The sequence below is a fragment of the Neoarius graeffei genome, chromosome 1 (assembly GCF_027579695.1).
Source record: "Neoarius graeffei isolate fNeoGra1 chromosome 1, fNeoGra1.pri, whole genome shotgun sequence".
Classification (NCBI taxonomy): domain Eukaryota; kingdom Metazoa; phylum Chordata; class Actinopteri; order Siluriformes; family Ariidae; genus Neoarius; species Neoarius graeffei.
Genome location: NC_083569.1, coordinates 77,137,755 through 77,161,488, shown reverse-complemented (window position 1 = coordinate 77,161,488; position 23,734 = coordinate 77,137,755). Strand labels below are relative to the sequence as shown.

Below are 23,734 nucleotides of genomic sequence, written 5' to 3'. Positions count from 1 at the left end.
ACAACAACTTTAATGTAGTAGTACAAGATCTCAAATTTCTGTCAGTGTTATTCATAAACTTTAAACGCGGGCTCCAACAGGTTACAGATGGACACGGAGAGAACGACAGGAAAGGTGTAGCCTTGAAATTTGCATCAAACAAGCCCCGAAAAACTACATTTATCATTAAAAAAAAAGTCAAACAGGCCTGGGTGATAAAACAATAGAGATATGTATTGCTGGCAGACACTTCATCAACAGCAATAAGAAAATTGTTTGACAGAATGTTGGATACGGTGTTGTGTATTTTAATGTTAAGTCATGTTATGTGATATTTGCACAACTCTACCAGCTCTTGCACTATTTAATGTTTTCTGTTTTATCTTGAATATTTGTTGTTTGCACCGCCTATGCACCTTGGCCTGTAAGAAAACGACAATTTTATTTTATTATTTTTTTTTTAAATTTATCTCATGTTTTACCAGGAAGGTCCCATTGAGATACAATATCTCGTCTTCCAGGGAGTCCTGGCCAAGATAGCGACTTAAAAATTTCATACAAGAAATACAGACTAACATAAACCAAAACACCAGGACAAAACAGTCAACAATCACACATAGAACACAGAGTAAAAAAGAAATGAAACATAAGTAGTATAAAATGAAGAAGCAGTAGCCTTGATTAAAAACAAATGACACTCTTCTGTAAGTACTGACTTTAAACAATTTTTAAAAAATGCAATAGAGGGTATTGTCACAAGATTTAGTGCATTTTGTAGCTCATTCCAAGCACACGGTGCATAAGCACAGAAGGCTGTTTTACCAAGTTCTGTTCGTGACAACACAATTTGTTCTTCTGTACACTACATACGTGGAAGAAAGACAAAGTTGAGTTGATATTATTAATGCATTTAAGCGAAACTAACAACTTACTATTTTCAGAAGGTTAATAACCAGTTTATTAACCCACGTGACTGGCCAAATTGGGGACCCTGGCATTTTTTGTGGGTCCCAAATATTATTTATTTTATATACAACACACACACACACACCTCCATACAGTCACGATCTGGCCATTTTTTTTTTCCACTGACAGTCCCCAGAGTTAAAGGTTTTGGTTTTCACAGATTGTTGTTTATCACGCAGCATCTACGATATTGCCAGGCAAGCAAAGAAACAGACATGACCATTAATAATGAAAATCGAGATGACTGCAGTCAGTATTGTACAGCCTCTGAAACGAGTAAAAATGTATTTTATACCAGCAGATCGCGTTACATCCAAAAGCTGAAACATGCAGGCATCACAGATCCATATAATTTACCCATAAATGTATTTATTTATTCTCCACACTGCTCTGTGTGTGTGTGTGTGTGTGTGTGTGTGTGTGTGTGTGTGTGTGTGTGTGTGTATGCACGCACGTTCACCGCTTCAGAGGAGTTAAATGCAGAGGAGGAATTTCGCTGTGCCCGAGTTTCTCATCTCATTATCTCTAGCCGCTTTATCCTTCTACAGGGTTGCAGGCAAGCTGGAGCCTATCCCAGCTGACTACGGGCGAAAGGCGGGGTACACCCTGGACAAGTCGCCAGGTCATCACAGGGCTGACACATAGACACAGACAACCATTCACACTCACATTCACACCTACGGTCAATTTAGAGTCACCAGTTAACCTAACCTGCATGTCTTTGGACTGTGGGGGAAACCGGAGCACCCGGAGGAAACCCACGCAGACACGGGAAGAACATCAGAGATCGAAACGGGCGGTCGCCCACTCGCCAATGCGAGTTGGAAAGGGTACGGGCGACTAGTGACAACGTGTACTCGACCGAGTGGGCGACTGGCTCGCCACGCTATATTATATATCAAACTACTCACTGCCTCAATGGTTTCTATCAACGATTCTCGTCCATTTTAAGCAGAACTTGGTCTATTTTACCGTTTTTTTACGATAATTTCAATAGATTTTGTGAGACATTTGTCAAGTTAGCATAGACGCGGGCACCACCATATTGTTTACGTGCACAGTATACACCGCTACATGCAGCATGGCTGCGCAAAGTTTCGTTTCTTCCCGTTCATTTTCGTTGCTGCCCGTGAAGACAAATGTAACTTGAACCGCTATTGGTCAGATAGATTAGACCCCCGCAAAGTTTAAAAGTCCTTGGCTTGACATTTCTGACAGCTATCAAAACAAACGGATATCGCTCAACAAGTATGTGGCCCTTATTCAAGAGTGTTCACAAGAAGTCATCCACCATTCCACCCAAATCATCCACCAATCCATCTAGGAATCAGAATGAGCCGAATCAACCTAGCACCAGCAAGGATACACGGATCAATCAGCCTAAACCCTAAGGTTTCGAAGATTGTGATGATAATGAGATGACTGAGGAAGAAGTTTATAGACAGTTGAAATTGATCACTCATGTATAATATGGTTGTATCATATAAATAGGGGCGGCACAGTGGTGTAGTGGTTAGCGCTGTCGCCTCACAGCAGGAGGGTCCGGGTTCGAGTCCCGTGGCCGGCGAGGGCCTTTCTGTGCGGAGTTTGCATGTTCTCCCCGTGTCCGCGTGGGTTTCCTCCGGGTGCTCCGGTTTCCCCCACAGTCCAAAGACACGCAGGTTAGGTTAACTGGTGACTCTAAATTGACCGTAGGTGAGTGTGAGAATGGTTGTCTGTGTCTATGTGTCAGCCCTGTGATGACCTGGCGACTTGTCCAGGGTGTACCCCGCCTTTCGCCTGTAGTCAGCTGGGATAGGCTCCAGCTTGCCTGCGACCCTGTAGGACAGGATAAAGCGGCTACAGATAATGAGATGAGATTATATAAATAAATATATAAAATCGGCTTGAAATTTGTAATTATAAATACGGACCAGTGCTACTCCATTCGGACCAGTACCTCTGAGAGGCACTGGTCCAAATGGACCAGTGCTCCCAAATTCCCGTTTCGATCCCTGGAACATGCAAACTCCACACAGAAAGGCCCTCGTCGGCCATGGGGCTCGAACCCGGACCTACTTGTTGTGAGGCGATAGCGCTAACCACTACACCACCGTGCCGCCCGTGCCTGAGTTTACATGTGATAAAAATAAAAAAATAAAAAATAAAGGCTTCTTCTTAATTTACCCATAAACGTATTTATTCCACTTTAAATGGTGTTTGGCAAGCCAGCTACTGGATTTGGGATACTATGACATCCTGAACTGTTTAGTATTTGGGACTTTTACACACACATTGATATATAGCTCAATCATCGAGGACTACTGTTCTTAAGTTTACTTTATTATTATTATTATTATTATGATGAAGTAAACTTAAGAACAGTGTGCTTCACACTGCTTTGTGCTTAGCATTAGCAAGCACATTAATAAACGCTCCTTACTGCCCCCTCCCCCCCAAAAACATAGCCATGAGTCCACAAAGTGAATTGTCTGTAAACTGCATCCTGAACCAGTGTAGTGCGCTTGTATGCAGCTTTTGGACAGACACGTGTTCTAGTTCTTGCCAGTTTTTTCCCCTCCATAGAAAAAAATCTCAGTTTAAAAAAGGCTCAATTCACAGTGCGACAGGACACTTCACACTCTACAATCTTTTTTTACCATGAGCTGGTGCTGGGTAGATTAACAGAGGGTGTGGCATGGTTTAAAAGAGATTTTAGAGCACAAGGCACGCAGCGTGATGACACCAAGTTTTTCCTCCCGAAACTCCATTCATCTGAATGGGGGGAAAATGCCAAACACTCTCTCTGTTAATCTACCCAGTGCCAGCTGTAGTTCATGTAAAAACGATTTTAGAGTGCAAAGTGTCATGTCACGCTGCAAGTTGAGCCACTTTAAACTGAGATTTTAGAGTGTGCATGCAAGCACACTACACACACACACACACACAAAGCCACAGACTTTCTGTAGATCTTGGTTTAAAAAAAAAAAAAAAAAAACCTTTTGCAGCGTGAGGTCTCATGTTTAATCCAGTTTCTGTCGGTGACCCTCTGCTCCAGCTGATCAAGCACACTTTTTATTTTCTCTGCAGAAACGCAGTCGAGTTTCAGCTTGCGCTTTCCTTTTAGTATCATTGTGACATTTATATGCTGCACAATGAGGCATACTTATTTAAAAACTGATAAAGTCATACTTGTAAAACTAGCAAAACTACGATGTAAACAGAGAATATACACAGCCGAGTTGCTCCAAGTGTCCGCTACATGACATCATCGCATACGTCACCACCGCAGGAAGCCCATCTGGCATTGTAAAGAAAATTCATTTTTTCCTCAAACACTATTTGGTGTCTGAAAATGAAAAGTTTAATTTTTGAAATCTGCGACTACTTTTACTTAAAATAAGTTTGAGAATAGGCGGCACGGTGGTGTAGTGGTTAGCGCTGTCGCCTCACAGCAAGAAGGTCCGGGTTTGAGCCCCGTGGCCGGCGAGGGCCTTTCTGTGCGAAGTTTGCATGTTCTCCCCGTGTCCGCGTGGGTTTCCTCCGGGTGCTCCGGTTTCCCCCACAGTCCAAAGACATGCAGGTTAGGTTAACTGGTGACTCTAAATTGACCGTAGGTGTGAATGTGAGTGTGAATGGTTGTCTGTGTCTATGTGTCAGCCCTGTGATGACCTGGCGACTTGTCCAGGGTGTACCCCGCCTTTCACCCGTAGTCAGCTGGGATAGGCTCCAGCTTGCCTGCGACCCTGTAGAACAGGATAAAGCGGCTACAGATAATGAGATGAGAAGTTTGAGAATAAATCCGCTGGAGGGTCCCTTTAAAAAGTCCTGCTCAAATCTAAACAGGTTTTGAACAGATGTGTATTTTGATCACACAGATGAGCCAAAAATAAAACTGATGAACAGAGACTTAATGAATATGGTTTGAGGAGTGTGTTATAAAAAGGGGATAAGGAGGATTCTGATACTGTAGTGTGTGGTAATGTGTGTCCAATAATGCGAGGTGCTCAAAAACACTTACCCATCCCCCCAGGTCCTTGGTTACCAGGGCGATGAGCAGACAAGCAGAGGCCAGCAGAGATGCTCGTACGGGGACAAACTGCACCTCCAACAGACTGAGCTCACACACAAACCGGGCCAGCGTCAGTGTGTCCATACCTGCATTCACACACTGCACACAGGATATACACACACATGAGCAAACAAGGCAAATCCCAACAGCTATAGCACAAATTAAAAATCACACTTTTTAATTCAGATATTTATCCAGGTAAAAGAAGGTTTATTATTATTATTATTATTAATTATAATAATAAATTATTATTATACATTATTAGAAACAAGACAATCATGCTTTCAGTTCTAAACTAAATATCATGATTATACAATGCACAATAATGACAAGTATTTCAGTGGTTTGAACCAAGTACTTAAAAAAATAAATAAATACTGTAAAAAAAAAAAAAAACTCCACTAAAATCACGCCAAACAAACAATGTGACAAAATGTATTCTAGTCTAATGAGAACACAGGAGAACTTTTTGGGCATAATTCTAAAAACAGTATGTTCACTGCACAAACACACACCCAAAGAACACCTTATCTATGGTGAAGCATGGTGGTGGCAGCATCATGCTGTGAGGCAGTTTCTCTTCAGCTGGGACTGGGGCTCTAGTCAAGATACAAGAAATCATGGATCGCTCCAAATACCAATCTATTTTGGCCCAAAACCTGCACGACTGTTAGGCAACATTTACATTAATAACGCCTGGTGTCTATACTACTCTGGAGTTTTCAAGCCTAAAAACGGAGGCTTTTGGAAAAGCTTTTACCATCCTGGCACGTGGATGAACAGCATATGTGAATGGTCATGTGTGTTTTCAGGTGTGTTAGTATGGATGGAGATCCTTTCTGATACGGAACGTAAAACACTCATCTGGACAGAGACCTTTTTCATTTTAAAAGGCCTTTTCCAGCATGATACATCAGAATGTCAAGGACATAGTAGCTCATCTGGCCTGCCATCAAAACAACCCTGACTACCAAAACATCAAACAGAACTGAAATGTGACGATGTGAGAGAGGACCAACCTCCACGACTAATTGTTTATAACAGGAAAATCAACAAAGGACTACATTTTGTTCCCCGAGGGAAGATCTCCCCAAAATCTCAATCCCAACTGAATTCGCATGACAAATGAGAGAGGAGATACAATTCGAGTCAGAAGAAAATGTATGAAGTTGACCTAATTAATAATTTGTTCGCAAAAAAATTGACAAAACAATGATCAAGTTTTGTGCAGAAGGTCTAGTTCTTTCAAATAAAACAATCAGAACTAAAATCCATTGAGAACTGAGTGAGGGAGGAGACACGATTTAACTGACAAACAAAAATAAGCTGTAAACAAAGCTCTAAACAAATTGTTTACAACAAGAAAATCAACACACAAATGACCAAGTTTTGTTCCCCGAGGGAAGATCTACCCAAAACATCGATCAGAATTGGAATCAGATGAGAAATGAGAGAGGAGATACAATTCTAGTGAAAAGTCTGAAAACTCATTAAGTTGAACTAATTAGCAGTTCATTAGCAAAAAATTGGCAATACAATGACCAAAGGTTGTACAGAAGGACTAGTTATTTCAAACAAAACAAATCAGAACTGAAATTCATTGAGAACTGAGGGAGGAGATCTGATTTAACTGAAAATCAACAAACAAATGACCAAGTTTTGTTCCCAGAGGGAAGATCTACCCAAAAACATCGATCAGAACTGAAATCGGATGAGAAATGAGGGAGAAGATACAATTCAGGCAATTCAGGAAGCACAAATCCAAGTCAACAAAGGAATGGCTTCTAAAGATGATCAGTGTTTTGGAACATCCCACTCATACCCCTTTTCCACCAAATCAGTTCCAGGGCTGGTTCGGGGCCAGTGCTGGTTCACAACTCATTCAACTTGCGAGCCAGCTGAGAACCAGTTTGCTTTTCCATAGCTCGCAGTGCTAAGGGGAGCCACGTCATTACGTCGCTGTATACGTCAATTACGTCGCTATATATGTCAGTTACGTCGCTATGTTTGCATAAACCTTGGCACGAATATAAAAAAAAAAAAACAATACAGAAGCAGCAACAACAACAATAATAAAATGACTTCACGTTCGTACAGCTGCTGCTTCTCGTCGCTTAAAAATAGCGATCTTTCGCGGTCTTGTTATTGTTGTTGGTCTTAACAACTCCGCCCCCCCGCTGACGTAAGCGGTTCTTTCCTCTGGCCCAGCAGAGAGTTGGTGCTAGCCTGGAACCGGTTTTTCTGGCCCCAGAGCCAGTTCTTTGTCAGTGGAAACAGAAAACCCGGTTCCAAACTAAGCACTGGCCCCGAACCAGCCCTGGAACTGCTTCGGTGGAAAAGGGGCATCAGAGTCCATCTACAGCCCATCAAAAACCTGTGGAATGACTGACAGTAGAAGTGCACCGGTGATCCCCTCATACCGTGCAAGAAAGAGTTGGGCCAAGTTGGTCGACTCTTACCCAAAAATTACTATAATGCAAGCAAGCAAATCCAAAAAAGTGTTTTCACAAAATATTAACTAAGCAGTGTGCAAACTTCTCCAAACAGGTCACTGTAATTTTTCTTTTATCCAAAAGCTGTTCTGTTCATTTTCCACTTGAATTTTATTGGTTGCTCGAGCACATTAAAGGCAGGGAGGGGGGAAAGATGGCATGATTTATCTTGGTTTCATTTTTTTTAAGCATAAAAAAAGCCTGCCATATTAACAGGTGTGTGTAGTCTTTTATATCCACTGTACTTAGCTAAGGCAGCTCATCACAGTAGGAAAGTACTTGCATAGATTTTATTATTATTACGACGTGTCTTGTTCACAATATGAAAAATTGACAATGAAATCAGAAATGTTTAAAAATGACTGGACAGAAGAACCTGGTTTTTTTTCCCCTCTCCATGTCAAGTTCAAAACATCTCCTCTGATCAGAGCCCATGGTGTCAATCATAATTTGCAACATGAAGCACCAGAAACAAAGAACTGCATTTATAGTGACGTAGATAGAAAATCACTAATGGAAAGCCTTAAAAGCGGAAAATGTCACCATTCAGTCATGTTACTCACTCAATCATCTGGACCCTTGTAAGCTGGACCTTCATAAATTTTTGTTGAAGCTCATTGTGAAACACCGTCTTGTTCACTTCTCCCTACTGGACACAAACCATCCCATACACATACTGTTCACACACTACCTCCTGCAGCTGTATCAAACAAACGTAATACATCTCCGATTAGTGGATTATTCATTTAATAATGGAGTTTCAGATCGACACGGACATGAGCAGCATTCACTAGAAAAGCTGGGAAGGTGCTGGATTTTGCTCAAGTCACCTAACAACCGGTGTTCTCTCGTTCTCTCTCTCTGAGTTACATGTCGATCCAGAGACTGAGATGCTGACCTCTTCTGCTCCTCAGACCTGCCTGATCCATCCTGATGCCCTACATCTGGCTGGAGTCTCATGACATTGCTCCTGTGGAGGACGGCCCCATACGGACAGTCGAAAGTCACACTTTGAAGACGCTCAGGACACTTACAGTAATGCTTTTATGGCTGAGGACTTCAGTTGACTTACTAACTTTAGGACTGCAGTTATCATGAACAGTTTTGCACTCAAGTTTCCATCAATGAAGAGTTTATAACTTCAACAAAACAGACTTTATGTTCAAACTATAATGAATTTCCTGGTTTCACAGTTATACTTCGTGACTATATAGGACACTGTTATAGAAGCAAGTTATTTATGATCACGTTGTCTGTTATCACCCAGATGAGGATGGGTTCCCTTTTGAGTCTGATTCCTCTCGAGGTTTCTTCCTTATGTTGTCTGAGGGAGTTTTTCCTTACCACCATCGCCACAGGCTTGCTCATCGGGGATAGATTAGGGATAAAATTAGCTCATGTTTAAAGTCTTTAATTTTCTGTACAGCTGCTTTGCGACTATATCTGTTGTTAAAAGCGCTATAAAAATAAACTTGACTTATTGAAGTTATTCATTCACTTTTCAGTTTTCAGCAGAAGAACAGCTTCAAAGTGTCAATTTACATCTTGTTAACACATTAAAGCATTGTATGGGTTTTAATATGTGCCTAATATACTTCATAGTCAGGGTCTGTCACTGGGACTCAGCTTTGCTTTGTTTGCAGGAGTCTGACAGCTGGACAGACTAATTGAGCAAAAAGGACGGCGCAGTCCCTCCCTGAGGTCTATAAACAGCTGGGTTATTAATCAAGACTGTCTTCTGTGCCATATCTGCAAACTAAGCAGTTAGCACTGTCATCACTGATCACCTACACAAGTCTGAGGAAACCTGTCAGTCCTCGAAACTTCAAAACATCTAATTAAAACTCCAAACAGTAGAATAAGAACATCCCCCCCAACCCCACACACACATTCCTCTAGTATAGTCAACTCAAATTCATTAGATGTAATAAATATGCAGTCATTTCATCAATAGCAGTGCTACTAGCATACACAGTGACTGAATCCAGCCCTGAACAGAGTCCCCTACATTACACTACAGGCATTTAGGGGTTAGGTGCCTTGCTCAAGGGCACTTCAGCCATTCCTGCTGGTCCAGGGAATTGAACCAGGGACCTTCTGGTCCCAAAGCTGCTCCTCTAACCACTAGGCCATGGCTTCCCCACCCAGCTTCAACACTTTCAGCTCCATTACCCATTTAAGAACTGAACAGAGCTTCCTTTCCTGTAATTTAGCACAACACTGGTTAAACAAGTGCAGGGCAATGTTGGAACAATTTCCACAGCACGGCTAAAATCTACAGCTATCAGGAATTTAATGACATTTCTGGCATTAAACAGGAGCAATGCTGTACTCCATGCAATATGAACTGTAGGACATTCAATACAATACTACTATATAAAATATAGTAACATTTTGTTTATAATAAAATACCTACAGCTCACGATCAAATCAATCATTCTTAAATTTACATTTCTCACAATATCCAACACCGCGAGTTGGCCTAGTGGTTAGCGTGCCCGCCTCTCGATCGGGAGATTGCGAGTTCTACTCGCGGTCGGGTCATACCAAAGACCATCCTTAAATAAACACTGGGTACCTACTGCCATCTGGAAGGGCATGCTGCAATACAGATGCGAGCAGGGAGTCAAACTCTCGTGGTTACCAGAAGACTAGCCCCCCCACTGTGACCCTAGCTATGTAATAGGCGAGGGCTACAGAAATGGAGATTGGCACCACTCTATGCACCATATGGTGCAAGAAGGACTTTAGACTTAGATAATATCCAAGACGTGACTCAGAGTTGTGTAAAGACACTGATGAACATTACCATGCACCTGTTCCTGATTAGAGTGTAATCACTGCGCATGCATAGAAGGACTCTTAGTAACACACAGACTTTGCAAAGTATACTCCGTGTACCCTGCGTCTGACATTAACAAGCCTTGTATTTTGTATCGCTTTTCTGGTTTTGACTCTATTTGCGTTTTGAGTATTGTATTACCTCTGATCTCCTGTCTGTGCCTCACTCGACTGCTGCCTGCTATTCAACTCTGCCTTTGTCTCAGTTTTGGATCAGTTTTCCAACGTGTTTTCAGTAAAACACGGCTAATATCCACAGCTATCAGGAATTTAATGACATTTCTGGCATTAAACAGGAGCAATGCTGTACTCTACGCAATAGATAGTTTTCACTGACGTCACGGCATTCCGGGGAACGCCCTCCAGCCGCCATCTTGTGGGGCAAACAAAACGGACCATCGCCATTACCGGCTACATTATCTCGGATGAATTTATGAAGTTATATAGTCAGTTTTCTAAAATAAAGATCAATGTCGGCAAAATCAAGCAAACAGAAGTATATAGATACATTAGACGACATCTCACGACAACGGTATGCAGCCAAACTGGCCTTGATTGGGGGAATTGACCCCTACGAAGTGGACAAAGATGCATTTTCAAGTGACTATGCAGGGCTGCCAAAGCCTGAAACTGCCAAAGCCTGCTCCAAAGCCTGAAACTGACTTCATCAAACTTTAAAGGCTGTCTGATATATACAACTTTATATATTTCACAGCGCGCCTTTTGTCGGATGCCGCCTTTTTCACGGCTGAATCGCGCAGATCCGATTTTTTTTTTTTTTTTAGGGGGCGCGTTGGAGTGTCTGATTATAATTTCAAAGTAAACTCTGTATTAAAATTACTAAATAAGCAAATCCGTTACAGTCCATGAAACAGGAAGTACAAGGATGAGAAAAAAAAACAGTTTAAATCGCAAAGTTGTCTTGTTTCTCCAGCTGATTGTCAACAATGCAGCACATCACACTATACCCAGTGCATAGTAATCAAATATCCCATGCATGGAGAGGCTGAAATTATGAATTCTCACCAAAGAAAATCAATAAAATTACCAAAGCCTTTCAGTGCATGGGATATTTGATTTATATCGCTCATCAAAAAATTCTAAAATAAAGTGTTAAGACTGAATCTCGGCATAAACTCATTGGAGGCAGCCATGTTTGTTGTTTACGTCAGAGCGACTTTCGACCTGCCCATGTGCAGTGTACCATTCTATCATCAGCCTCACTAGGAGTGATCATGATGCGTAGATCTATATAGACCCCTTTCACATGACGTCACCGCGCCGCGAGATTTTGTTAGGCGCCATATTGGAAGACCAAGTACATGCACTCACAATATAAAACAAAGTATGAGCGAGAGTAAAGTGACACGATGGATGATAATTCTGGTTATGTGAGTACATTACCAGCTGCAGAAAGGGCACGGTATGTGGAGAAACTAGCTGTGATTGATGGGTTTGACCCATATGATAAGACTCGCGGCAAGGGAGAATGGAAACATAAGGAGGACCGGACACCAATTCTGCCATCTGTTTGCTACCCAGACAATGGAAACTATTTGTTGTTTACACCCAATGCCTACACTCAGTGTTCAAACTATGCCAATATTTTCGGGGGGGGGGGGGGGGGGGCACTTGCACTTGTCTCGGAGCGTGGATCTCCAAACACATGAGAAGCCTTGCGCTTGTCTCAGAGCGCGGATCTCCAAACACATGAGAAGCCTCTCTTACGCACATATCACGCGGACTCCGCACACGCATCGCGTCTGAAGTCATAACTCATCAGGGGAAATCGTGTCCACATTGGCATGTTCAAAAAACAACCTCACGTCAACAATGATACCACACGCAAGAAAAAAAAAAAAATAAAAATAGTCGGGGGGTGTCATGGCTCAGATGGCTAAGGCACCATACCATAAATCCGGGGACCCGGGTTCGATTCCGACCCGAGGCATTTCCCGATCCCTCCCCGTCTCTCTCTCCCGCTCATTTCCTGTCTCTCTACTCTGTCCTATCTATAAAAAAAAAAAAAAAAATAGTCAGGCTACTCAACAACCAACCTGGCAGCAGCGAGCAAGCCCCAAACCATCCCAAATTATTATTATTATTATTATTATTATTAAATTGTAGACGTCTGGGAGGCTTGCTCCTCATCCAGTTATCAACTTGGGGCCAATTTAGCATGTTTTAAATCTGAATTTCTTGCGTTTGCTTACCTCAAAGTGTCCGCAGATCATGCACAGACTTATCCATTATATCCACAGTTTTTTGCCAAGTCTCACACGGGTTTCTTTCAAGTCTACTGTTGGGCCAATAAATCATAAATTAAACAGCTCAGATTTGATTGTTTAAGTCGTTTGCCACTCCACTTTATTCTCGTGGGTTCACATACCGCTGCCGTTATTTCCCCCTAATCACGAGTTTGTTGGTCTTCCAAAATGGCGCAGGGTCTGTTTACTTCCGGTTTCAGGTGACGTCAGTGAAAGGGGTCTATACATACACAAATGTTCACAGAGCCACAGCTGTGACTTGAGTCGGCCTTATAGCTTGAAACTGTGACATCAGTTCATGGTATATCCAGGATACACCACGGCTGACTCGCACCATATCCATTTTTTTTTTTTTATTTTGACGTCACGAGATACACTGCTTAATCAATGGTGGAACTATTTTGGGTCACATGAGCCATCCTTGGCCAATCCCTGCACAGGAATTTTTTGATAAGGGATATAATAATGTATCTATAAAAACAAGTTTGTTTGGGTTTTTTTTGTACAAGTCTCAATAATATTCTAATGAGATTCGTGTTTTCTGCATAGACTTTGAAATTCAGAGCATTTTCACCAGATGTGTTGTCAGCCAATAGACTATTATATAAACAGTTAGATACAGGCAACTAATTTGATTGGACAAGCAGAATTCCAAGAGTGCTCATATTTAGTATAACTGCACTGGGACATTTCACTGTTCACATCACTTCACTTGTCTATGTCCCTTACATAAACTTCAAAATCAAGCAATATTTCATCACATTCGTGCCGATTCAGTACAGCAGCAGTCTTGTTCAGGCAAGATCACTTGAATAATTGAAAACTTTTTCTTTTTCACTGAAAGATCACATGATACAAACCACAAACACAATCCCTGAACCTGCTGCTGTTGTAGAAAAATGAACCCATTCTTAAATTAAAAAAAAAAAAAAAAAAAAAAAAAAAAGTGTCACCATTTTTGCTCCTATACATCAGAGAATCTAATCTGATGCATCACTAAAGGCTTCCATATGCACTCTTGTATAACCTAGTTAACACACACACACACACACACTACAGCTTCTCTCACTCACCTTGGCATATCTTCGTAAGAAGCGATAGGCAACAGGAATATTGAGTTCGAAGTTCAGTGCCTGTAGGATTTGCACTTCCATGGCAATGAGCTGTGAGCGTTTGTATGCATCATCACATATATACAGGAAGTCATCGACACAAGGTGGGAGCCGCTCCTGAAACAGAAAGCCAGAAAAGAGTGACTAGGGAACATTTATCATGAATGTAAGTGCGATCTAAAATTCAGCCTTGGTTGATGTGCTCAAGCGCTTTTTTGAATGAACAGCTGATTTGAATTTGTGGGTTTAGTTTGACAAAAAGATAATTATTGTATCTCAAAATGAAGACGATTGATTGAACCTTGATTCCAGAGTGAATTGTTCCTACTGTGCAGTATGGAGGTGCAAGATGTTGCGCTGTAGGCCCAGATTTCCTGATTAGTTTGAAGTAGCACTTGCCAAGGTCAAAAACCGTATGGCTGCATACCTTGTATTCCTGAGTCCCCCTGAGAGGGATACGTGTGTCACACTAAATTAGGCCTGACAGATCAGGTGCTGCAGTCACCTGTCTGAAGTCAAAGGGCCCAAAATGCACTTCCATATTGCTTGGAGTAAACAATACATATCAAAATCATAATATACTAAAGTCAAGTTTATTTGTATAGCGCTTTTAACATTGTCGCAAAACAGCTTTACAGAATTTGAATGACTTTAAACATGAGCTAATTTTATCTCTAATCTATCCCCAATGAGCAAGCCTGTGGCGACGGTGGCAAGGAAAAACTCCCTCAGATGACATGAGGAAGAAACCTCGAGAAGAACCAGACTCAAAAGGGAACCCATCCTCATTTGGGTGATAACAGACAATGTGATTATAACATTAACAGTTTTAACATGAAGTCGGTTTCGTTGATGTTATAACTCTTCATTGATGGAAACTTGAGTGCAAAACTGTTCATGACAACTGCAGTCCTAAAGTTAGCAAGTCAACTGTAGTCCTCAGCCATAAAAGCATTACTGTAAGCGTCCTGAGCGTCTTTCAAGTGCAATTTTCGACTGTCCGTATGGGGCCGTCCTCCACAGGAGCGAAGTACTAAGACTCCAGCCAGACATAGGGCACCAGGATGGATCAGGCAGGTCTGAGGAGCAGAAGAGGTCAGCATCTCAGGTTCAGGATTGACATGTACCTCAGGGGGACAGACAGAGGGAGGGGGAGGGAAAGAAAGAGAAAAACACAGGTTGTTGGGTATGCCCAATGTCACCTGAATAAGTAGGTACAGTATACATTTTGCACTGAGTGCAAGCAGGGACTCCGGCAAAACTAACTAAGACAGCATAACTAAAAGGAGAGAGCCAGAAGGTAACAAAGGCATGAGGGAGCCCCGGGACATAAAGCAGCAGCCACTACACCGTCAACAAACTCGAGTGAGCAAGCGAGTGGGAACTGACAGCATCCATACATCCCAGTTTACCAAAACTCTCTATGCCTGAGGACCCTCCAGATCTACACCTTTACCTCAAACACCATTAACAAAAGGCTTGACTAAACAGATATGTTTTCAGCCTAGACTTAAACGCTGAGACTGTGTCTGATTCCCGAACACTACTTGGAAGGCTGTTCCATAACCGTGGAGGTTTGTAAGAAAATGCTCTGGCCCCTGATGTAGCCTTCACTATACGAGGTACCAGCAGATAGCCTGCACTTTTTGATCCAAGTAGGCGTGTCGGGTCATAAAGGAGCAGAAGTTCACTCAGGTACTGTGGCACGAGACCATTCAGTGCTTTAAAGGTCAATACTAGTATTTTATAATCAATACGAAATTTGATTGGGAGCCAATGCAGTGTGGATAAGACAGGGGTGATGTGGTCATATTTTCTAGTTCTAGTAAGGACTCTTGCTGCTGCATTTTGAACTAACTGGAGCTTGTTTATGCACTTATTGGAACATCCAGACAGTAAGGCATTACAGTAGTCCAACCTGGAGGTAACAAAAGCATGAACTAGTTTTTCTGCATCGTGTAGTGACATTAAATTTATTATCTTAGCAATATTTCTGAGATGAAAGAAAGCTATCCAGGTGAGGTTAACGATATGAGTTTCAAATGAAAGACTGGGGTCAGATCATCTCAGTTATCAAACCCCTGATTATTGTTATTATTGTATTATATTATTGTTTCAAGCCATCATAAATGCAAAACAAATGAAATTTCATATTTTGTCATACCATTACCGTGAATAATAATAGCTCATTCTGGCTCCAACAGTGAATTAAATTCAGTCAAGGGAGGATTAAAATAAATAAATAAAAAAAAAAATCACACACACACCCTTCTGCATTAAAATTTGCACAGTATTAAGAATCAAAAAGACATGCAGTTAGGTTAACATGGGGCGTCCTTGGGCTGAAGTTCCTTTGAGCAAGGTACCTGACCCCTGACTGTTCCCTGGGCGCTGTAGTGTGGCTGCCCACTGCTCTGGGTGGATGTGCACACGCGTGTGTGTTCACTGCTTCAGATGGGTTCAGATGGGCAGAGGATGAATCTCACTGTGCATGTGACAAATAAAAAGTTTCTTCTTTCTTCTGAGAATCAGCATCATAAAGCCTAAAAAAAAAAAAACCACCACCCACCTTCCCCCCCACCCCCTTCTCCCTTTCAGAACCATATTAAATTGGTACATACACTTTGGTGCTACTAAATAGAGTTTTGATGCATGAAAATTTCTGACAATTATATGCACGATTTCTTGAAAACAAAATGAATATTCATACTTTTTGAGGTGTTTTTTTCCTTCTTTGTTCATACACCACTGCCTGTTTAAAATCATACAAATGCAACATCAAAACTTAATGTTCTGCTTGATCAGTTCCACAATGAATGCATGAGCATGAAGTGAGAGAATATTCAAATTCAGTTTCCCCTAGAAAATAGCATCCAACAAATTTTTAAAACATTTTAAAATGTCAGTAGTGGGTCTCATTTTAAAATTGCATGGAATAGATTCATTTTAATATTCAATAAAAATAATATGTTTTATTGAATCAATGGACAAACCTTTCCATCAGATCTTCAAGTGTGCACTGACTTGAGCGCCTTTTTCAGTCGCAGTATAATTGCTGGCAGGCACAAACGCTAATGTGCGATTTTGACTGGGATTTTGCATGGAGGGATGATGAGAATGGTACATTTCTGATTTTTTTTAATCAGTTTTTAATATTGACTATGACTAAAAAGTTTTTCCCCCATGCAGGTGAAGTGGATGTTAAATAAATATTGTATGTGTTTTCGCTATGTTTGTTGCCATTTTGTCAAGTTGGTTTTTCACTGGAATCATGTTGAACTCCGCATGCTATCGCTGTAGTCACATGGTACATCAAGTATGGCTGTGCCTGTAGCCGTGATCGTTTCTGAGCAGCGGTAAACGTTTTGCATCATTTGCAATGCATAAAACTCTTTAAAAATTAAATTAATTAATTAAAAAATTAAAAAAAAAAAAAAAAAAAAAAACACCCCACCTACACACCTGCCTGTATTTTTGCCAACACTTCAGAAATTTCAGGGTCGGGATATTTATTTATGCAGGGTTAGGCCAGAAATTTTTTTTTGATGGGCCTAAGGAAAGAGCAGCTCATACTGTACAATAGCATGGTTTACTGGATTTGAAGTTGCTTCCCTGACATCACTGCAGTCTGGCTAAATAAAGGAGTGTATTATATATTTCACCAAAAACTTGCATCATTCTTCCAAAATGTTATATTGTTTATATAATAACAAAATTAGGAGAGCACTAGGACTGCGCGATATGGCCAAAATATAACCATGAACAATATTTTGTTCCTGGTGGGTTTGCTGAAAAAGAGTACCACGAGCAAACAAGAACGCAGAAAGATCTTAAATACATTTACACTATTTAGGAAGGAATATTTATAAGGGAAAAAAACAAAACATAAAACCCTGAGGTAACAGTCTAATATCTAATCAGTGTCATGACTCAGTTTGTAGTTAATTACTGTTTCTAGAAGTAATGATATTCCCCTCATATGATATTGCCCCTGGAAAGCACACTGATTTTAGGCAACTTAAAAAACATAAATAAATTAAACCCACACGACAATTGGGATTTCAGGCATTGTTCTTCACTCATCGTGCCATGGTATACTTACCACTTACATTCCAACGCATAATCATCACAAGTGCATCATTTCACTGGGTATGTGCAGCAGCCTATTCCACTATATACAACTCCAAATCAGAAAAAGTTGGGACAGTATGTTGAACTTGAAATTACAACTGAAAACAACGATGTGTAAATAATCTCTGACCTGTCCTGCACTCAAAGCAATACAAACAGCACATTATTTGAATTTAAAAAAAAAAAAAAACACCCCACCTTATTTCAATACTGATTCTTGCAACACATTTCAAATAAAAGTTGGCACGGTCAAGCATTTATCACTTTGTAATGTTGCCATTCCTTCTCACAACACTTAAAAGATATTTAGGGACTGAAGACACCAAATGATGAAGTGTTTCAGGTGTAATTTTGTTCTAATCAACTGGGGACAAAGGGGACAGGCACCCACTTCTTCCACAGCCATGCCTTTGTAATGTGTGCAAAATGTGGTTTTGCATCGTCTTGTTGAAACATCCCTGGAAACAAGGTCATCTTGAAGGCAGTATTTGTTGCTCCAAAATCTCAATGTACTTTTCTACATTGATGCTCCATCACAGAAGTGTAAGTTACCTTTGCCAAGGGCACAGACGCAACCCCATACCATGTCAGACCCTGGCTTTTTGCTGGTAGCAAAAAGTAGACTTGTTGCTGGTAGACTTGTTGCTGGTAGCAATCTGGATGGTCCTTTTTGGGTTTGGTCTCGAGCACATGGTGTCCATTTCTTACAAAAAAAATAAAAATACTGATTTGTCTGACCATTAAACACATTCCCACTGTGTGATGGTCCATTCCAGATGCTTTCGAGCCCAGAGAAGTCTTGCACAGTAAAGTTTTAACTGGCATTTGTGGATGTAACTCTATATTGTAGAGCTTGACAAAGGTTTGCCAAAGTAATCCCCAGCCCGTGTGGTTATATCAGCGATAGGTGAAGGACAGTTCTTGATACAGCGCCGTCTGAGGGATCGGAGATCACAGGTGTTCAGCTTAGGCTTGAGCCCTTGCCCTTTACACACTGAAATTCCTCCAGATTCCTTGAATCATTTAATGATGATATGCACCATAAAGGGTGAAATATCCAAATCTCTTACCATCTTTCTTTGAGAAACATTGTTTTGAAACTTTTCAATAATTTTCCCCTCACACATTTGTTGACAAACTGGAGATTCTCAGCCCATATTTGCTCCTCAAAGACTCAGCTTTTCCTGGATACTGATTTTGCACCAAATCATGATTACAATCACTTGTTGACATCACCCGTTTCAAATCACATCATTATTTAATTGGGTTACCTCATTACCAGCCCTAAATTGCCCTCATCCTAATTTTTTTGGAATGTGTTGCAGGCCTGAAATGCAGGAATGGTTGTATATTAACAAATCAAATGAAGCTGACCAGACATCTTGGGTTCAGACTGTCTGCAATGAAACACAAGTCAAAGTAAATTTAGAAATCACTGCTTTCTTTATTAATTTGCATTTTCTAATTTGGGGTTGTAGTTCTCCAAACAGTATAGTGTATTAGTAGGTATAATGCTGATTATGCTCATCCCTGCTTTCCGAATCAATGCACTATATTGTGATCAGGGCGTGGTTTGTGGGTAGTGAGCACAGAAGGAGTTAAAAGGTGCATTTGCATTTCTTACCTCAAACTTGCAGGCAATCAGCATGGCTGTGGAGCCGATGAGCTGGAGCGACTCCCTGCTGGCCTGCGCCGCAGCCAGATAATGATCAGTCATCTTCACAGCCAGGTACAGCGTCTCGTGATTCAATTCAAAATTCTCCTGCAGAGAGATAAAAAGTGGGAGAGAGCAAAAAAAAAAAAAAAACGAAAGGTTAGACTGGATTATCTGATCTGGTTGGCATCATGGGTATTCTAGATAGACATAAGACACTACAGCAGATCAAGATTATATAAAACAGACTTTACAGCGCTCACCTGGACCTCGACAAGCCAATCGACTAAAATTCCCCGCATGCTCGCGTTCAGACTCGGCTGACTGTCCATGTAGTCGTGTAAAACAAATTTCTCCTAGAGGATTAAAAAAAAAGTTTGTAATATAAAAAAAAAAAAAAACATTTTATTTTGACAAGTTCTAAGTGTGCTTTCATCCCCATAAGTCACACTGCACATCACTTAATCATTGGCTGAGTCAGGTATCCTCATAAAATGCTTTTCATTAGTCAGAAATACAGCAAATGAGGAAGGAAAAAATTGAAGTACAGAGAACTGGCATCAATCAAGTAATTTGACAATTACATAGACATCTACTTTAAACTATTTTACAGCATCCAGTATGTATTTACACATTTCTGCAGTGCTACAGCTCTGTGCTTTGGTTCAGTTTGTTCCTCATGCCCAATTCTACTTAAAATGATACCAACAATCCATAACACACATCCTTTTTGCTCACTTCCTGTAGCCGAGTCAATTCTGGGTTGATTTCCCATTGCAATCAAACTGTACTAGAGTTCACCTAAAACCCAACCCAGACCACCTCTCTCAGATGGTCTCAAACAGGTTACTGGGTTCTCGCCTGTCTAAAGAACCTCACTGAGGGGCGCGTGCACACACACACACAGGTTCAATTCAAACTGACTAAACACTTCATCTGTAAAAACATCCTAACTGGCATGAGCGCCTGATCCTGAGATCTGGATTTGTCAAAATGAATGCCTTAGTGTGACGGTCTGGAGAACCATCCATCCAGGGAACATCCCTGTGAAACTCGCTAGAACTTAACAACCAAGATGCCATTACTGTGGCTCTGGCTGTCCAAAGCAGATTTGGAAATACTTCATACCAAGATTAGTCAGTCAGTGTATTAACAAAGATAGTACAATACCAACTAAATAAATGGAGTACATTGACTCACCTCTCTTTTCTTCAGGTAATCAAAAATGTCTTTAGCATACTCTGGCGTCTGTGTGTGGTCACAGGAAGCATCTGAGTCGATGTCAAACTCTGGGGGGATCTGCAAAAGCATATGTGAATTTTAAATGACTTTTTTTTAATTTATACAGTGGTGCTTGAAAGTTTGTGAAACCTTTAGATTTTTCTTTATTTCTGCACAAATAGGACCTAAAAACGTCAGATTTGGTCAGAAGTTCGAAAAGTAGATAAAGAGAATCCAATTAAACAAACGAGACAAAACATTATACTTATTTACTGAGAACAATGATCTAATAATAAATATCTGTGAGTGGCAAAAGCATGTAAACCTCTAGGATTAGCAATTCATTTGAAAGTGAAATTAGAGTCAGGCATTTTCAAATCAATGGGATGGCAATCGGGTGTGAGTGGGCACCCTGTTTTATTTAAAGAACAGGGATCGATCAAAGTCTGAGCTTCACAACCCACTCGTGGAAGTGCATAATATTATTATTATTATTATTATTATTATTAAGAAGAAGAATAAATCATCTCATAATAATAAAGTCCACCACAAGAGGGTCAGAATGTAATTCCAGTGACGTAGCTACCCACAGTCCCACCAAAAGGTGCACGAAGGCATGTCCCACACCGCCTGCACAGCCACTGTGACACCACCAGGCAACATCGCTCAGAACACCGCACCATGGATCCACAAAGCGAGCACAGAAGCACCGCCACACAGAGCGCTGGACAACCCTGATGTTTAAAAAAGCAACAAGCTCACTGCAGTCCATAACGAGGAGCACAGGCCTCACCCATGGCGCACCAAGGCCTGAAGGGAACCGACGCTCAAAACTGGGTCTGGAGCTAAACCACAACCGGCGGACAAAACATTCAAACGAACAAAACATCAAACCATACAAAATAAATATATATATATATATATATATATATATATATATATATATATATATATATATATATATTCACAAAGAAAAACAAAAAGGGAAAAAAAAGAAAAATAAAAAGCTCCGGTGAGAAGCAGCTGCCAAAATGCGCACAGCCTACTCTCAACCAGAAACACAGATGTATCATGGCACCACAAACAAAATAAAATACAAATAAATAAATAAAAAGGAGGAGATTTCTGAGGACCTCAGAAAAAGAGCTAGCAAAGCTCATCAGGCTGAAAAAGTTTAAAGCAGGGTTAGGTTATAAAAAGATATCCCAAGCTCTGAACATCTCGAGAAGCACTGTTCAATCCATCATTCAAAAATGGAAAAAGTATGGCACAACTGCAAACCTACCAAAACATGGCCGTCCACCTAAACTGACAGAGCAAGCAAGGAGAGCACTGGTCAGAGAAGCAGCCAAGAGGCCCATGATCACTCTGGAGGAGCTGCAGAAATCCACAGCTCAGGTGGGAGAATCTGTGCACAGGACAACTATAAGTCGTACACTCCACAAATCTGGCCTTTTTGGAAGAGTGGCAAGAAGAAAGCCATTGTTGAAAGACAGGCATAAGAAGTCTCGTTTGCAGTTTGCCAGAAGCCATGTAGGGGACACAGCAAACATGTGGAAGAAGGTGCTTTGGTCAGATGAGACCAAAGTTGAACTTTTTGGCCTAAATGCAAAGCGCTATGTGTGGCGGAAAACTAAACACTGCTCATCACCCTGCACACACCATCCCCACTGTGAAACATGGTGGTGGCAGCATCATGCTATGGGGATGCTTTTCTTCAGCAGGGACAGGGAAGCTGGTCAGAGTTGATGGGAAGACGGATGGAGCTAAGTACAGGGCAATTCTGGAAGAAAACCTGTTGGAGGCTGCAAAAGACTTGAGACTGGGAAGGAGATTCACCTTCCAGCAAGACAATGACCCTAAACATACAGCCAGAGCTACAATGGAATAGTTTAGATCCAAGAACATTCATGTGTTAGAATGGCCCAGTCAAAGAGCAGACCAAAATCCCATTGAGCATCTGTGGCAAGACTTGAAAATTGCTGTTCACAGACGCTCTCCATCCAATCTGGCTGAGCTTGAGCTATTTTGCAAAGAAGAATGGGCAAAAATGTCAGTGTCTAGATGTGCAAAGCTGGTAGAGACATACCACAAAAGACTTGCAGCTGTAATTGCAGCAAAAGGTGGCTCTACAAAGTATTGACGCAGGGGGGCTGAATACTAATGCACATCGCATTTTTCAGATTTTTATTTGTTTAAAATTTTGAAGACCATTTATCATTTTCGTTTCACTTCACAATTATGTGCTACTCTGTGTTGGTCTATCACAAAATCTCAATAAAAAACTTTTAAAGTTCATGGTTGTAAGGTGGAAAAAATGTGAAAAAGTTCAAGGGGTATGAATACTTTTTCAAGGCATTGTATCCCCGATGAGCAAGCCTGTGGTGACGGTGACAACTCCCTCAGATGACATGAAGAAACCTCAAGAGGAACCAGACTCAAAAGGGAACCCATCCTCATTTGGGTGATAACAGACAACATGATTATAACATTAACAGTTTTAACATGAAGTCAGTTTCGTTGATGTTATAACTCTTCATTGATGGAAACTTGAGTGCAAAACTGCAGTCCTAAAGTTAGCAAGTCAACTGAAGTCCTCAGCTATAAAAGTATTACTGTAAGTGTCCAGAGCATCTTCCAAGTGTGACTTTCAACTGTCCATATGGGGCCGTCTTCTACAGGAGCGATGTGATAAGACTCCAGCCAGACGTAGGACATCAGGATGGATCAGGCAGGTCCGAGGAGCAGAAGAGGTCAGCATCTCGTGCCCCTTTTCCACTGCATGGTACCAGCTTGACTTGACTCAACTCCATTTGCCTTTTTTGGTTTTCCATCAGGCCAAACTTGTGGATACTATCTGGTGCCAGGTACTTTTTTGGCATCACCTCCATCAAGGTTCCAAGTGAGTGAAAGCACTGTTTGGTCTACTGGACTACTGATTGGTCAGAGAATCATATCACTGGGCCATCACTGTGTGAGACGGGATGTCCTGAACAAACCCTTCATTTTTAACTTGCATT

General features: G+C 41.1%; 1 protein-coding gene across 1 annotated transcript in view; it reads right to left on the bottom strand.

Annotated features, from left to right (window-relative positions):
* Positions 1-23,734, bottom strand: part of ccnb3 (cyclin B3) — a 52,172-nt gene that overhangs the window by 16,434 nt on the left and 12,004 nt on the right. Inside the window, exons 6-10 of the mRNA XM_060930209.1 lie at positions 20,694-20,792; positions 19,757-19,849; positions 19,464-19,601; positions 13,670-13,825; positions 4,946-5,095 (exon numbers count right to left, since the gene is read on the bottom strand). Of these exons, the coding sequence (XP_060786192.1) occupies positions 4,946-5,095; positions 13,670-13,825; positions 19,464-19,601; positions 19,757-19,849; positions 20,694-20,792 (636 nt within the window). The remainder of the gene's footprint in view (positions 1-4,945; positions 5,096-13,669; positions 13,826-19,463; positions 19,602-19,756; positions 19,850-20,693; positions 20,793-23,734) is intronic.